The sequence below is a fragment of the Polypterus senegalus genome, chromosome 1, assembly GCF_016835505.1.
Source record: "Polypterus senegalus isolate Bchr_013 chromosome 1, ASM1683550v1, whole genome shotgun sequence".
Lineage (NCBI taxonomy): Eukaryota > Metazoa > Chordata > Cladistia > Polypteriformes > Polypteridae > Polypterus > Polypterus senegalus.
Window position 1 is genome coordinate 238,886,006 of NC_053154.1, and position 16,711 is coordinate 238,902,716.

General features: G+C 34.5%; 1 protein-coding gene across 1 annotated transcript in view; it reads left to right on the plus strand.

Moving 5' to 3' along the window:
• The window catches only part of LOC120540065 (inositol polyphosphate-5-phosphatase A), a 542,509-nt gene that overhangs the window by 264,733 nt on the left and 261,065 nt on the right, over window positions 1-16,711 (plus strand). Inside the window, exon 4 of the mRNA XM_039770535.1 lies at window positions 682-769. Within this exon, the coding sequence (XP_039626469.1) occupies window positions 682-769 (88 nt within the window). The remainder of the gene's footprint in view (window positions 1-681; window positions 770-16,711) is intronic.

Sequence of the window (16,711 nt, forward strand, 5' to 3'; positions counted from 1 at the left end):
ACAGAATACTATAGGCATCGGCACCAAATCCATTCATTAAACCTGCAGTTGTTGTGAACTGTAGTCTTTGGGGACAGTCGTGTCTATCCAGATCCTGGATGCTGGATTTCGCGAGGTCTCCCGTAAAAGGTGGGGCTGGGGCTGGGGCTGTTCCACTTTGCAGAGGCCAGGACATGTATGTAATTTGCAAAGGAAGGAAAGCATATGTACTGGATTTTAATGAAAAAAAAAAAGAAGTAAATCTTTAGTTATATACCAGGACAGAAGTCCTTAAGCTCACTTCTGGAAAACCACTGTGCCACTATATTACTTCCCCTTGCTTGCATTGTATGTGCAAATCCTAAAAAAAGAAAGTAATGTTTTATTTGATGTTTTTATAGAATATTGAACTGAAAGGCATTATTTTATAACCAGAATTTAATTGACCTTCTTTATTTTACTTATTTATTTTTTTGCTCTATATTGATTATGAAAACGATGTTTGGCTGACAATACAAGTCAGCAGCCTGATGATATAATTATCTATTCAGAGATAACTATACAAAAAGCAAGGAGCCAAATGGTGATTTGGGAGCTACGTACATGTTGTTTTGTTCTAGTCTTAATGTTCAGTAGTGTAAGGATTTAAATATCTATATACAAATATACATACAGATATATATTTTTTTTTCTTTTCTGCAGTGAATTGTTGTCAAGTGATTCAATGAAGGAATTTAATAGAGCTCGGGTTTACCTGGATGAAAATTACAAATCTCAAGAACATTTTACGGTAAAGGAATTTTGTTATTTTGACATGTTGTGTTGTCATGTCACAAGCAGGGTTCCTCCACTTGCTGGGGTTCAAATTCATGTTTTACATCTCTTTTGTTCATTTTTGATTTTTTAATATATATTGATTATGTTAATGTTACTTTTGTTGATTATGCACATCATTCTTGGTTTTTGATTTTGTTGACTTACATATGCTGGCTGTGTTTTGTGGGTAGTCCCCCAAGAGGCATGGCCACCTGCCATTCACTGCCGGGAACTGTCTTCCACCCTATAAATCTAGAGGGTCTCCCACATTTCCTTGTAGGTCATTTTAATTGTGCCTGGGAGTGGTGAGTTTCCTTGTGTTTAATTGATTTATTGGAGCTGTAGATTTTTGAACCTCTGCTCTGTGTTTTGACTGTTCTTTTAATTTCTCTTTTGAGGCTTGTTTGTTTTGGATTACCTTTGGTGTTACAGGAAACTCCTTTTTTGCGTTTTGTGCTCCAAAGGAGCTTCATTCTTGTTGCAAGCACTTTTGTGAAGAATAAATCTTTTTTATTGAAATAGATTTTGTGTCTTTGGGACTCCTAGTCCACCGCATGGGTACTTAATGATGAAAGTAAACAAGCAAATAAAAATGCTGACATTCTTGAACACAAAAATTAATATTTTGTCATTACCTAGATGTTTTTTGGAACACACTTTTATGTAATACAATGTCCTTGGCCCTGTTTTCTGAATACTCTGGACTAATCTAATCTAATCTAATCTAATCTAATCTAATCTAATCTGAACTCTTAAGTATTTTTTGTTATCTATCAATAATGCTACACAACATGAGAGAAGCCACTTAATGTTCAGTTTCATTGTGTTTGTAATGATGCTTTTTAGGAAGGAAATCACTCCCAGCATTAAAAGTCTACCTCTTACCAGCATTGCATTGGGTCTAGAATGAGGTGAACTGTGTGTCTAGTTGGGAAGAACACAGGTCACAGATTCAGAGAGTATTGCATATATTGCAGTGGTGTTTAGTTAGGCATATGTGCCTTATACGTGCTGGGACTAGCTCTAGTTTCCTAGGCTCTGCTCTAAATAAGAGGATTAAAAAAATGGTAAATTATGGTGAAATATTTTTTGATATAGCATTCTGAGACTCCTATAATCCAATGAAAGGCTCTGGGGGCCTGAAACCTGTCCTGGTCGAAATTGGTGCTTCATAGGGACCAACTCTGTGTAGGTGCTAGACCTTTGCATGACCCACTCACATGGAGCCAATTTGGAATTCCCAGTTCATGTATGTAACCAGTTTACCTGGAGCACATGCAGACATAGTGAGGATGTGCATAATCCATATGAACAGCATCCAGATGTGGGAATCAAGTCCAGGATGCCATCATGCACAAGTATCTGTACAATGCACTAAGTTATCAACTCAGTTAATTTTAGATTTGCCTTTCTTTATTTATTGTTTAATTTAGTTGTCTGTGTGTATATAGCTTAAATTAAATGGATTTCTGCAGCAGTGCTAATCTTTGTGATACACCATATATTGCAATAGTGAGTTGTTATGCATGTGTACCCAGTGCCTGCTGGGGTAGATTCCAGTTTCCTCGCAACTGTCCTCTGGATAAGTGGGTTTAAGAAATGGATGGATGTAGTAATGAAATGCATTGCTTTTTTTAATTTCAGCCAATGGCACAATAAAAATGTCAGCACCACCGTACAGTTTTTAGTTCAAAAGCCCAATTATATGTTTTTTTTTTCTTTTTATTTGTTTCTAATGTTGTTTTGTGTCTTCTTGATTATTGCCTTTTGGATGCTCTGATATTATTGGAGCTATTTTGTTCCTTTATAAAAACATAAACTCCGGGACAGTCATTTACTTTAAGCTAATCAGCTTTAAACTCAGCCTCTTTCTGCCTTAGTCTGAAAGTGAATGAAAAAGAAAGCACAACTTCCCATTTGAATTTAAAAAATACCCTTTCTTTCCCATAGTTTCAATAATATCATGTGTGCACAGTATAAAGAAATTCTTAATTGCATATGCTAATCAATACATTTATAATGCCAGAGCCTGGTTGGTTGAAGGTGAATAACTGTCCTGGAAAAACAGAAACTTGACAGTTATACTGTATGGTAGGATTTTTCAGAGTGCTTAAACTGACATGAATACTATCCAGTGACCTGAGACAAAGACTGGACTCCTTCGGTACCGTGTTTCTTTAGAGAATCCTTTGTGAATCCTTTTTGTGTCGAACAAGCGGTTGCTCATGGAGTCCCGAATGAGGCACGTTACCTGCACTGCGGCAGTATGGCCATGTGGCGTGATTCCTCGAGGGTGATCTTCATTGTTGAGGACCCAAGCGGCTGGACCAGGCCAAGGGGAACTCCTCATAACACCTGTTTCGGTAGATAGATGGTCATTTCTGGAGGGGGTGACTGGACTGCGTTTCTGCCTGGGGGGTTGCCAGCTATAATCCAGAGCTGTTTTGTCATGTGGTGTTTGTGGCAACGCATTATACCAGTGCATGTTCCCCAACCTGACCTGACCTTAAAATTCTACTTAAAGGGTCTAAACATTTACTGTAAATACTGGCGTGTTTAGTCAAAGGATTTCAATTTTGATAGGTTTTTTTTTTTTTCAGAAGTCAAATTTATATGTAGTATATTTTTTTGCTCACTTTAGCATTAATTTAACAGGTATATTACTGTATTTTAATATAGTCCTACCAGTAACGGTCCACTGCACAATAACATGCAGTGAATACACTTGACTTGAGCATTCCTAGTTTTCATCCTCTTTCTCTGTACGTTTAGCATTAATTTGCTCAGAGGTTGATGCGCTTGCTGCTTCCTGAGCAGCTCTTCTTTTCTCCACCCTAACGGCCCGCTTCTTTTCTTCTTTTGTCGGCATCTTTTCACGTTAAAAACGATTAACTCAGTGTTTGTGTTGTAATTACTATTACGTTTTCCTTAATTTTTCACTGAAGCTGGCACTTAAGTTTTAAATCTGCTTCAAGAATGATTTAAGATATGAAGAGGTAGGGGAAGTGATTGCGAGGGTCGTAAGGATGAGAACAGCGCCCATACGCATGCACCGCATAGCCACCCTACTTTGTACAATAAAATTAAAATTTAAAGAGGAGTAATCATCACCCCGAAAACGGATAGTAGATGTCACGTAGTATATGTGTACCAAATTTCAAGTCAATAAGTGAAACAGTTTGTGAGCTACAGGTGATTTAAAATCCTGGACAAACAAACTGGACAGCCACGGTAGCGTATTATATAAGAAGATTAAACCTTAGTCGAAGGACCAGTTTAAACTGAATGGTTCAGATAAATACAGTCTGCCTTCATTTTATTATCACACTTAAACAGGTATGCCTTTTTATGATTCTTTTAAATATTTTATTTTAGTGTAACTTGTGATGTTTAGTTTCAAATTATGTTTTGATTAGTTTGAGTTGCCACTCTTTTCTTTTGGGTTGCTTGGTGTCATAGTAGTTAGCACTGCTGCTTCACAGTCCTAGCAGATTGAGTTATTGAGTTCATATTGTGACCAAGTCCGTGAATTATTGGAATTTGCACGTTCCACTCGTATCTGTATAGGTTTTTCTTCAGATACTTTTAAAGAGTCTGTATTAGTTTATTTGGCAATTGATGCAACTGTCTGGCAATACACATAGTACCAAGGGAGTTGTTAGAGATGTCAGCCTGATGTTACATCTTCATAAATGCATTTGCAGCTTAGAAACTGTACCTTCCACAAGAATAGGTTTTCCTGTTGCTCTCCATGATAGGAACTTCTCTCCATCTTTGTAACTAAAAGGTTGTTGTTTTGGTACTAAGGATCAGTGCATAGCCAGTGGCCTGCACAGAACAAAATCTTACACTAAAACAAATGGTGTGTACATAAGTGGGTCCTGCAGTTGACTGGCACCCCATATAGCCGAAATAACATTCTAACATGCATCCCTGAACTGGATTAGGGATATTTGAAAATGGATGCATTTTTTTTTATTTGTTTTTAAAGTATAAAGGAATGTATATTTTAAAATATAATTGAATTTATTTCTGCTAAAAAATGTGTGTACTGTAAAATATAAATATACATTTGGTGAAATAAAAAAAACTTCAAAAAGAACTATAACTCTAGATGTGTAGTACAATGTGTAATGCAGACTTTAAGGCAGCTTAATACTAAGAAACGTCATAATCATTAATCTAATAAATGATATATCATAAACCTATTCTTATACTACACAAGTGAGCTTTTTGAAAAATTATTATTTCCAGAGCATTCAGCTACATTTCATGATGTTAACAAACTCACAGTTCTTTTCCAAGTCTTTAAATTAACAACTTCCATGATGAGGCAGAAGGGAACAGGTCATTGCTTTAGTTGGCAAAAAAACAGCTATTCCCTTCATCCATTACATTAAACTGCTGTCATTGTTGACAAGCCGGGGGGCTTGAGGTTTATAGATACTTTGCAAGCAGATATTGATTTGGGTTAATGGACATGTTGACTGTGCAGGTTTTCTCAGGTTAAATGCACTTTTAGTGGCACAGGCTGTTGGAACACATACCCTTGGAGCATTTGTGTAGTCATTTCAGCACCTCATATTACTACTGAACTTGTTAGTTAAACCTTCCATGAATTTATCAGAATAGCAACATTGCAAGGACATGTTTTGAGCTCTCCATTGCCACGTTGTTTGCCTTTTATATGCATCATATTAAATAAGCAGGCTGTTTTACAGTCCCTATAACACTCATGAGTGGGAGCAACACGCTGTCTCATTCATTCCTGATTGGAAAGGCCTACTAGATCTTTTACTTTACCCCCATTTTAAATTTTATTGCAATACTTTAAATTTATAGCATTTCTTGTCAAACTGGGATCAGTGCATATCCCAAAACCCAACATTTTTTAATAGGTGCAGTATTAAAAAAGTGCTTTTCTTTTGCTGTAAATGCCAGCTTTGTTTTATAATGCTGGCTGTTAAGTTTATTAACTGTTCATACACATGCATTTGATTAAAGATCATCTGAGTAAACGATTGTTTTAATTAACAGAATTCTTTGTAGTTTAGCATTCATGCTCTTATATTAATGTGGCATTTAATAAATAGTACAGTGATGCTGCTGCCTTATAGGTCCAGGAGACTGGTTTGGAATGTTGTTTTGTTCATTGGGAGAAGTGTGGGTGGGTTGGGTGGGTTTTCTCCTGGTTCTTATTTGCCATAGACACCCAAACAATGCCTCTGTTTAGGAAGATTTGCTTTGTTTGAGTGAGTGAGTGTACCTAATGATGAACTGGCATCCCTCCAAGGAACAGATTCTGCCATGGATTACGTTTGAATTAAGATGGTTTAAAAAATAGTGAATTCCATCCATCCATTAACCAACCCGATATATCCTAACTACAGGGTCATGGGGGTCTGCTGGAGCCAATCCCAGCCAACACAGGGCGCAAGGCAGGAAACAAACCCCGGGCAGGGTGCTAGCCCACCGCAGAAAAATAGTAAATTATGCATTTTATTTCAGTGCATCATTGCCTTACTCTTATACTTACTTTATGCGTAAATATTTGCATCAGCTGCTATATCCTGTTTACTACAGAAATGTATACGTTATTTGAAGAACCGTTTGTTATTGCTTTCTTTTGTTGTAATATTATTTTTCTTAATTTAATCCAGAGCATGAAGTGTGTAGTCAATGCTGTAAGTTTAACGGTTTTCCACTAGATGGCGAAATCAGTCTTTGTGAAAAATGAGTCTGCTTCTTTCTTTAGTTTTAAGTTGGGTGAGGACATTTAATGTGAATTGTACTTTGTTTTGGATCTCATTTAATAGTTAGAAATGACACTTTTTTCAATCATTACGTAAAGTGCAATAGTTTTATGGATTTTAAGGCAAATAAAGCTGTATATATTTATCAACACGTCACTTAAGAGATTAAAAAAAAACTTAGCTGAAGACTAAAACTATTTTATCATTTTATTTATATGAAGAATACATAGCACGTTTTACAGTATGTCAGGCATGCCGGTCACATGTATGTATTTTTCTAACAGCAATGCACTTGACACGAAGGAGAATTTGTCAGATTTGTTCATTTGTTTTACATTTACAAATTTACTCTTTCAGTTCAGTTTATTTTTGTATAGTGCCCTTTACTGAGTATAGACTCAATGCAGTTGCACAAATTTCCATTTTTAAAGCAATGATTGAAATAATTAAATCAGGCAACATTTGCAAGCAGATCAAGTCAATTACACTGTTGAACAGAGCAAATTTCTATCTGATTAACATGAAATTCAAATAGTAGAATTTCATTACAGTTTGATATGGAAGTTGAAACAAAAACTCCTGTCAGTAGCATTTGAGGATAAAATAAACCACTAGTGGAACAACAGTCAGTTATAACAGTCACAGTTCTAGTGACTTAAGCTAATTGGTCACCCACTTCCTCCAGAGCATTTTACAATATATCATAAGCCCTTGTTCTGGTTAGTTTAATATGATGATCAAATTATTGCATCCTTTAATTTCACGCCCCTCAGTATGTCTGGTGTCAGTTTTTGTGGACAGAAATAACACCAAGGCGGCACGGTGGCACAGTGGGTAGCGCTGCTGCCTAGCAGTTTGGAGGCCCAGGTTCATTTCCCGGATCCTCCCTGTGTGGAGTTTGCATGTTTTCCCCGTGTCTGTGTGGGTTTCCGAAGACATGCAGGTTAGGTGCATTGGCGATTCTAAATTGTCCCCAGTATGTGCTTGTTGTGTGTGTGTGTGTGTGCGTGTGTGTGTGCGCCCTGCCTGGGGTTTGTTTGTGCACTGTATTGGCTGGGATTGGCTCCAGCGGAACCTCGTGATCCTGTAGTTAGGATATAATGGGTTGGATAATGGGTGGATGGATAGGGAATAACACCAAGAGCCACAGTACATCTTTGAGAAGAGGAGCAAAGGTTTGGTAACAGTGAAAAATGGTTGTGTCAAAAAATAGCTAATAGGCAACTCTAACATGGGCATACTAGACTAATGCTAGACTAGGGTAATGAGTCTTAGTTCTCGGTTGAGAAAGATGGGACATTACTTACAAATGATTCCACAAATGACCTTTTGTCGAATGTTGTCTTACTAACCTGGAGATTGGGGCTAAAATGAGGAGCTTTTGTGATTCTGCTTTGCTTGGACATTTATACAAATTTAATCAACTTTTCAAATAATAATCCCAAAGTGTTATATTCCATATTTTTATTTTCAGAACAAGCTCTGCTGCAGTAATATGCAAACAATAAGTTAGTCAGGATCATATTCAACTTCTAAATTGCCTCAAATGTGCAAAAAATGTAAACCGTAGTTTTCAACGCATATAGGAATTTTGTGAATACACATACTATACCATTGTGGTGAAGCTTTTTGGTTACTGAAGTGTAGTCTTAAAGGTTTTAAGTACTTGAACATACCAAAATATGTCAGGTAATCTGCTCATAAAGGCAAAAATACTTTATATTGTCTTTAAACCTTTTCAAGAAAACTGCCAATTGGCAGAGAAGTGATGTCTTTCTGCTGCATATGTACTGTATTAGGGATGGTCCATTCACCTCCAAGGTAAGGTAACATTCCCGCCCAGGCTGATCAAGAAATGAAAGCAGAGACAGAGATTGATTTCAAAACAAATAGGTGTTTTCACAGCAAGAAACACTCAAAGAATAAGCACTTAACATTTAACAAGTTTATAAGAAATAAAGTAGCACTATGTGGCAAAGAACGATATCAATTGGTCCAAATATGAACTCCATATAGAAAAACAAATTTGCACACAAAGTACATATATAAATAATACAAAACATTTTTTTGCTATTGAAAGTGTGCTGTAAGCTCAGTATCAAAATATCATCGGGCTAAGGAGAACACATTCATCTGCGTTTGAGTTTAACGTAGAAAAAAAGGTATGCACAAAGAAATAAATACAACACTAAAATAAAAAAAGAATGTAGTCTTTCACTATGTGTTACAAAAATTATTATACATCATGAGTACATCTTCATTGCATTCTCCTGTTAACTTAATTCTTGAAAGTTCAGTTGAAGAGTGGGGTAATGGAAGCTGGCTGAAACCTCGGGAAGAGTTATAGCACCGTGAATCTTCATTTGAGTTCATTGTGGAAAGGTGAATAAATTTTCACTGTGTACAGATTATGCCATATAAGCTAAGTATGAAAGCATTTGTGTTGGGATTGCCTTATTCGAATAAACTTAATCTTAGTGAATTTTGCTTTTCCAAAATTTACATTTTATTAGCAAGTGAATATGGCTCCTCCTGTATGAGCAGGTGCTCGGCAGATCAAACTCGGCTGTTTCCGAGTATAGGGAGAAGCTGTAATTTTTGTCAAATTCATCTAATTTTAAAGTTTTTTTTTTATTTGTAAACAGTGGCCACATTAGAGTGTGTGCACTCCCAAGTTTTCTGATTATGGCTTTATTAAGTTTCTGTGATAAAGAAGCATTAGGTTAGTAGTGGAAATAGAAGGCAAAGTGCTTCTAATGTTACTCAATGTCACCTGTGGTTTAAATCTTTATGTCTTATGCAGCCCAACAAATGAAACTAAATAAGATCAAGTCGAAGCAATGTTTTTTATGAAGTAGTTGAACTCATTTAATAAGTTCAAACATAAAGCGGATTGTTTTTTCATGGTACTATTACAATCGGGAATATAGTTGCAGAGTTTCTGCTGTGGGGTGTTGGTATACTTTGTACTGCTGCCTCACAAATCCCGAGGCCCTGTTTGAATCTTTCCTACATTCTGTGTTTTTTTCTCCCTTATTCCAAAGTTAATAGGTTAAGTTTAATGAATAATTTATAAATGAATGTTCGTTAATAATATGTTTACTGTGTAACCTCTGTGATAATCCTAGACTTGTTTTATCAGACCTGCATAAGTTTAGCTGTGTTGGGATGTCCTACTTGCGTTAACTTTGGCCCATTTTGTAGGAAGGGTGTATTTGTTGTCAAACACTTCTGCCATTGAGATCTCAGCTAGTAGGTATCAGTATCAGTGTTTATTTCTGTTGTGTTCCTCAAGATGGCGACAAATGCTGCTTGTGTGAATGTGCATTTTGATCATTTGCAGCCTCAGATGATTTATGTTTGAGGAAATCATTTCTTTCTTGATATTAAGTTTGGCTCAGCTATGTGTGTCTAGTGGTTGAGACTTGATAAGTTTATTATTTGACATTGTGTAAGCTTTTTACCGAAACGTTATGATATGGTGCCTGCTGTGGTTATGAGTTAATGAGGATGTGGTTTGGTTCAGGAAACAAGCTTGCTATTGACTTGTATCTGACTGATTGCTTGATTAAGATCAAATTTAAACAGAATGTATTGTATTTTCCATCTGTAACAGTTGCCTATGGAGATTTTTAGAGTATATGAAAAAAAGTAGTATTACAAACAAGACGAACGCCTTTTAATATAAGTTCATTTGCAAGAATAGCCCATTAAGTCCAGTTTCCCTTTTCACTATTTTCACTTCAACTACCTAACTCAGTTTGTTTGCTGAAGCAAACCCTGTGACCCTTTGTGACAAGTCATTTTCATCTTGAATGTACAGTTTTGAACCGTACAGTTTTGTTCTAGATTTGAAAGAGTTTAAGCCAGTCATGGTAGAGCATTAAGTTTCATTCAAGGATGCTCTTCTCAACAAAGCCTCTACTCTAGGACTGCACTGTCTACTTGATTTAGTACACAGTGATTTTTAAGCATGACCTGCTTAGATTTTTATTTATCTGTTTTAGTCATTTTATTTTTTTAACAGTCATTAAATTTCCAATTTGCCTTTTTAATTAATGTGCACATTACCTATATATTTCAAATTCATCTTCCTCATTTACATCCAGTTTTTAAATGTTAAAATGTTTAATGCAGTTTATATATAAAATATTTCCTTGTAAAGTTGAAATTCATTTATTTTTGTAATAGCTGGTAATTTCAAATTATTTCAAAGCATTAATTTGATTACAAACTACAATGTATAGTGCTACTTATTTTATATAGTACTCTACCAATTGACTTGTTTTAAGCTGTTGTTATAACACAGTTAAGATTAAACATTACATATGTTCTGTAAAATGACATGCAACACATACATTAACCATGCAGCTACTATAAAAAAACACACTATTTTATATATTCCATTGTTTTATTTTTTAAGTAACGCCCCTAATAGTGGCAAAATAAACCAAATTACTTAATAATATCAAGTGCTTGAAGTTAAGGCTATGCTAAATTTAAGCAGGCTTAGACAATCAATGAATGGAATGATGGAAAGATAACAGTAACATTTAGTATTGTTATATGTTACGCAAATTGCAAATCTAGTTTGGTATTGCTGGTATCAACTACATATCAAAGCAACTGCACTTTCTAAATACCCCCCTTTGAAACTGCAAAGATGGAAATGTATTATTCATTTATTGTACAGTTTTAATTAAAAAATAACTTTCTTGCCTTTAAATATGAAACGGGAGATTCAAGCAGCTGAAACAACACTGGAAGTTGCTTTGGCATATAATGGAACTTAATGGAAGAAGTGTAGTTAGGTTTTGAAATGCTTTACTCATTTTCAGCTTTTTATTTCTGGTTTGATTGATTATATTCACATTGATAACTTTATACTAAAGTAAAACCTTTTGATTGTTTTTCCCCATTGGCTTATGGTTAAGTTTCATTTAAAATCTAAATCCAGATTTTCTTTCTTTCTTTCTTTCTTTCTTTCTTTCTTTCTTTCTTTCTTTCTTTCTTTCGTAAATTTTGTTTTTTAATGACATGTGCAGCAACTAATTTCTTTGCACAATGATACCTCTTTACTTTGGTGCTTGATATTATCTGTAAAATACTGTTGTAGATTTTTCCTGAAATTTTGTACAGCTGTTGTAATTCTGAAAATGAGAAGCAGATTTTATGCATCTGGTGAACATATGTCTATGAATCATTGAAGTATAAAGCGTCACATATGTACTTATTAAAAATTAACTAACTGTCATAATGATTTAGTGAGAACATGAAGGTGTATATCTGTTGACACTGTATTTAATTTAAAATTTTTAAAACTTACATGTTAAAAGGCTATGCTTAGTGGTTATACTGAAGGACTCATTATTTTTGATGCATTTTCTCCATAAAGTTTAGAAATAGAATATTGCATATGTCTGTAAATGTAAAATTAATTTTGAAATAAAAACAAGAATTTGTATTATTGTATATTTTAGAAAACACTAAAAAAATTATAAATTAGTGCGAGGGCACAAATATGTTACAGGCAGGCAAGTTTCAAGCTTAAAAACTTACTTTTTTAAAATAATTGCAGCCATTTTGCAATATTTAAGTACATCTACTACTAAATTATTGTCTCAGTATTAAGTCTTTGCTTTAGAAAGATTACTTGCTTGCTTCCAAATGATTATTTTTTTATTTTGCTTTGGTCTGCTGTGGTTGCATTATTTTTCTACTTTTTGTCACAGTTTTCACCATATTCTATAGACACAGATGTACTTCCTTATGTTATCTTTAATGTTTTAATGATATACTATTTCAATCATTAGACAGATTAATACACAGTAATGATAAAATGTCAGGAGATCAGTTGATTATTGTTGTTTTTTTAAAGCACTGTACTTACAGCTGTAAGCAAAGCACAGTGTGGATCTTTTTTGCAACACTAATGTTTATTAAAACAACACAAAACTGCAAGATAGGATGCAGATTTTATATTATGCCCCATACCTTTTAGTAATTAAAGTTATTTTGCACAGCACATTAATTTCCATAGAGAAAATATGCATTTTTTTATGCCAGAAGAATAACCATTCTTTTGTGACTTGTTCCTGTTTGGAAGGAGAATATAATAATGCTGTCTTAAGACAATATTGTTCTGTGGATGGGTTTATCTGTCACACTCACTTTTTTTATTTTGAGCTTCGTTCTTGAGAGCCATGAAGTAGCATCAAGAATAACAATGACATTTTGACACCCAGTTATTGTTTTCTCAACACACAGTATAACACTTTGAAAACTTTTTATATTTTGATCAAGTTTGTGTGGTTTACTCTAGGGCTTAAATCCCCACTAATGGAAAACAAGCACTTAGATTGTTTGGAAATGTTCTACTGGCCAAGTGTGACAGTGTGGCTGTTTATGAAAGTATCATTCTGTGGACTGGTGTCTCATTCAGAGACTTTTTCGAATATACTTCAGCTCCCTTTTGACACAAAGGGCACTAAATTGGTAAATAATGTATTGTTGCAGCATCTTTTCTACCAAATAGAATATAAAACTTTTTATGGCCAGCATTCAACCAGAAATGTCAATCAGTACTAACTTTAACAACACTGCAACTGTGGGTTAGTTTTGATTGCAATAAAAAAATCAGTTAATTCATAGTGAATTATATAATATAAATAAATATGTAAAAACAACAACAACAAAAGAGACCTAAAAGGTCATTTTAAGTTCAAACTTCTGTAAATAAATCAAACTACACTTCCATAATGCCCTAAATTAGCTAAGAAAATACCTAGGCCTGTTTATCTTTATGAAGAAATGAGGAATATCCTAACATCTGCAGGATTATGTGTATAAATAGCAAACAGAATAAAGATTCAGATCTCATTAGTACTACGATCATGTTTATGGACATGCATTGTTCAGTTCCATTAATCATTGTTAATCAATTTGGGACTGCTTTCTTCTGTGTTTAAATAAATCTGTGTTTTTATGAGTATCCATTATGCAATTAATAACCTGTAAAGCTGTAATTGCATTTTACCTGCAAACTTGTTAAAGAGCAGTCAGGCCTGCACTCACTCTATGTATCTACACAAAAATAAAGTATTTAACGTGATACGGGAGATTCCTTTGTTTCGAAAGTGCCACCTAGAGGCCATTTTCAAACTTCACAATTGTTTCCATGTAGTGAGAAGTCAAGCAAAATGACACCTTTTATTGTCTAACTAATAAGATTACAATATGCAAGCTTTCGAGGCAACTCAAGCCCCTTCTTCAGGCAAGCTGTAATCATTATTATCATTATCATAGATTACAGCTTGCCTGAATAAGGGGCTTGAGTTGCCTCGAAAGCTTGCATATTGTAATCTTATTAGTTAGACAATAAAAGGTGTCATTTTGCTTGACTTCTCACTACATCTATAATGGCTAACATGGTACAACACCCTAGTACTACAATTGTTTCTCTGTAAATTATCACCAATTAAAAATAATGCTGAAGCTATTTGACAGTAGTTGTTAGAAATGTTAAGCGAGCAAACAGCTATATCTTTACCTGAAACTGAAATACTCAGAATATAGTATAGAGCAATGCAGAGAATAAGGATTAAGCGCAAAAAGTAAGTGTCTTTATCAGCAGTAAAATATTCATACATCAGTAAACCTCATTTCAAACATATTGCAAACAGTCCCACATCGTCTACTTAGACATGAAAATGTCATTCTATGGACTTGATGTCAAGTTGGTTTGCTGTAACATCACATCTTTCATGTGCTAAAAAATCTGAAATTGCTTCTGCTATATAAATAGTTTTAAATACTCAGCGATCACAGCCCATGACGGCCCACAAACCACAAGTCTAGCTGATTGCAGTTTCCAAAGTCACTGTTGATAGATGATAACTCATGAACTGCTCACTTCTCATTTTAGCATGCTTGTCATTTCTGTCCAGTTCAAACAGATATGTCAGTAAATAAAATATAAGCAAAGACAAATGAGCAAAAGCAAGTGTCAGGGAATGACATGAAAAACCCACGGTGGCTCAGGAGTACTCAGGAGCTGAAAATCTAACAGTTTTAATAAGTTCAGAAAAATTTTCTTCCACTGTTTCATGCACTAACTACACATTAAAGTGTTGTTTTGTAGTTTAAAGATGATGTGCTGATCATCAGAGTTGTACAGAAAATAATTAATATTCTTTTGTTGTGTTTTTTTTATATAATAAAGATGTCTTCATATGCAATTTTCAAACACTGAGGATTTTTTTCTGTTCATTCTTTTTTATATATTTCTGTTATTATGGCCTTTAATTGAAGAGGTCACTAAAAAGAGGAATAAATTTAAATTCAACATTGAAACACATACATTTACTTTTTTAGTTTTGCATATTACTGTCAGTATACTTTTAGTTTCTGCTTTGCACCCTCTGATAAAATGATCATCACACTTCAATGACCACCAGAATGTTAATACTACAAAAAGCTTTATTCAAAAATACGCAGAGCGTAAACTCATTTAAAAATCAACTGTTTGCAAATTACTATGAAACATGCAGCCTTGTTGCCATTGAATATTGTAGTAAGTTTTAATCTTTCTTTTTGAAAACATCATTCTCCTATGTCAGGCTTAACTTTATATTTTTTTCACAACTGTTTTGGCCATTGATACACATTTAAAATGAAGGTTTGGCTAACCTGTAGGCCTAAAAATGATTATTCAGATTCATGTAATGGTGACTAAAAGGGCTGCTTTTGAAAAGTTCTCAAGAGGGGCTTTGTTATCCATACTGCTGTTAAAGTTGACCCTTTAAGTAACTTTTCAGTATGCCTCCCAGTCTCTGTGGCAATTAGAATAGCTGCTAGATAATGTGTTTATCTTTGTTTTACATATTTAATTAATCTCTTTGGAAATGAAATAATTAAATTAAAGTGTACCTCCATGTATTCGGGATGGCACATTATAAATTCTTAATCCAATATTAGCGAGGTTAACATGCTTTAGTAAAAATGTACTAGGAAATCTAAGATATATGGGTTAAACCCTATAAGGCCTGATTGAATATTTTTTGATAATCATTCAGAAATTATAAGGTATTTGTTGATTTGATAAATATGTAAAATAATAAAGCAGATGTAAATTTAAGGAAACATAAACATATCAATAAAAGAGACTCCATGTGTGTCTATAGCAGCAATAACATAGAAATCACTAAATATCAACTACAATCTTTATGAGAATGTTTATGGGACTGGCATTTCCTCCAGCCCCAGCAGATATTCTGATTTTCTTTTATACACGGAATAACACATTCATTATACTTTTAGATTTAAGAGCAAATTCGGGTGGCATTGAGTCTGCCAATAATGTTGTACTGCACAATTTAGGAATTTAGGTGAACTGTCAGGCAGTGTTCTTAGCTGATGTACTACATGCTTGCAGTTATGAAACATTATGAAATTATGACTTTTTTTAGTTTGTAGAATTTTTGGATTGACTGGCATACTGCTTTATTGTAAGGTTTTCCACATCATTAGCCATACACACACACCCCAAAGTTCTCTATTGCATGAAGATCTGAGGACTGTTCATGACATGGCAGTAATGTGAAATTTCTGTCATATTCTTGAAAACATATTGATATGATGCATGCCTTGTACATGGCACATTATTCTAAACAAAGTATTCTTTTTTGAAGGGTAGACTGTAACTACACAGGGAAGGAAATAGTCAGCAACAATTTTTAGGTACACTGTGACATTCAAGTAATGTTTATTTGGTATTAAGAGGACTTTAGTGTGCCAAGGAAACACTCCATTATGGTAAACACACTAGCCTGTACTGTTGAGACAAACAGGATGGAATCACAAATTCTTGTTGTTTATGGTAAATTCCGACCCTTGCACTTGAGATATGTCAGATCAGATGACCTTTTTCCAATGTTTGATCATCCATTAATGTCTATCACAGAGTCAAAAGGCAGAAACTGTTACAATAATGGCTAGGGACTGAGCTGCCTAGTATGTATGTCCATACCTGTTCATAGCATTATTATTAGGATTTTGATAAAGTCCATCACATCTAATGTGAAAATAAATGATGCTGAACAGGACTTGCATCAAACTGAATACATGTAGCATGTGAAGATGTACCATTTACACCTGGATTGGAG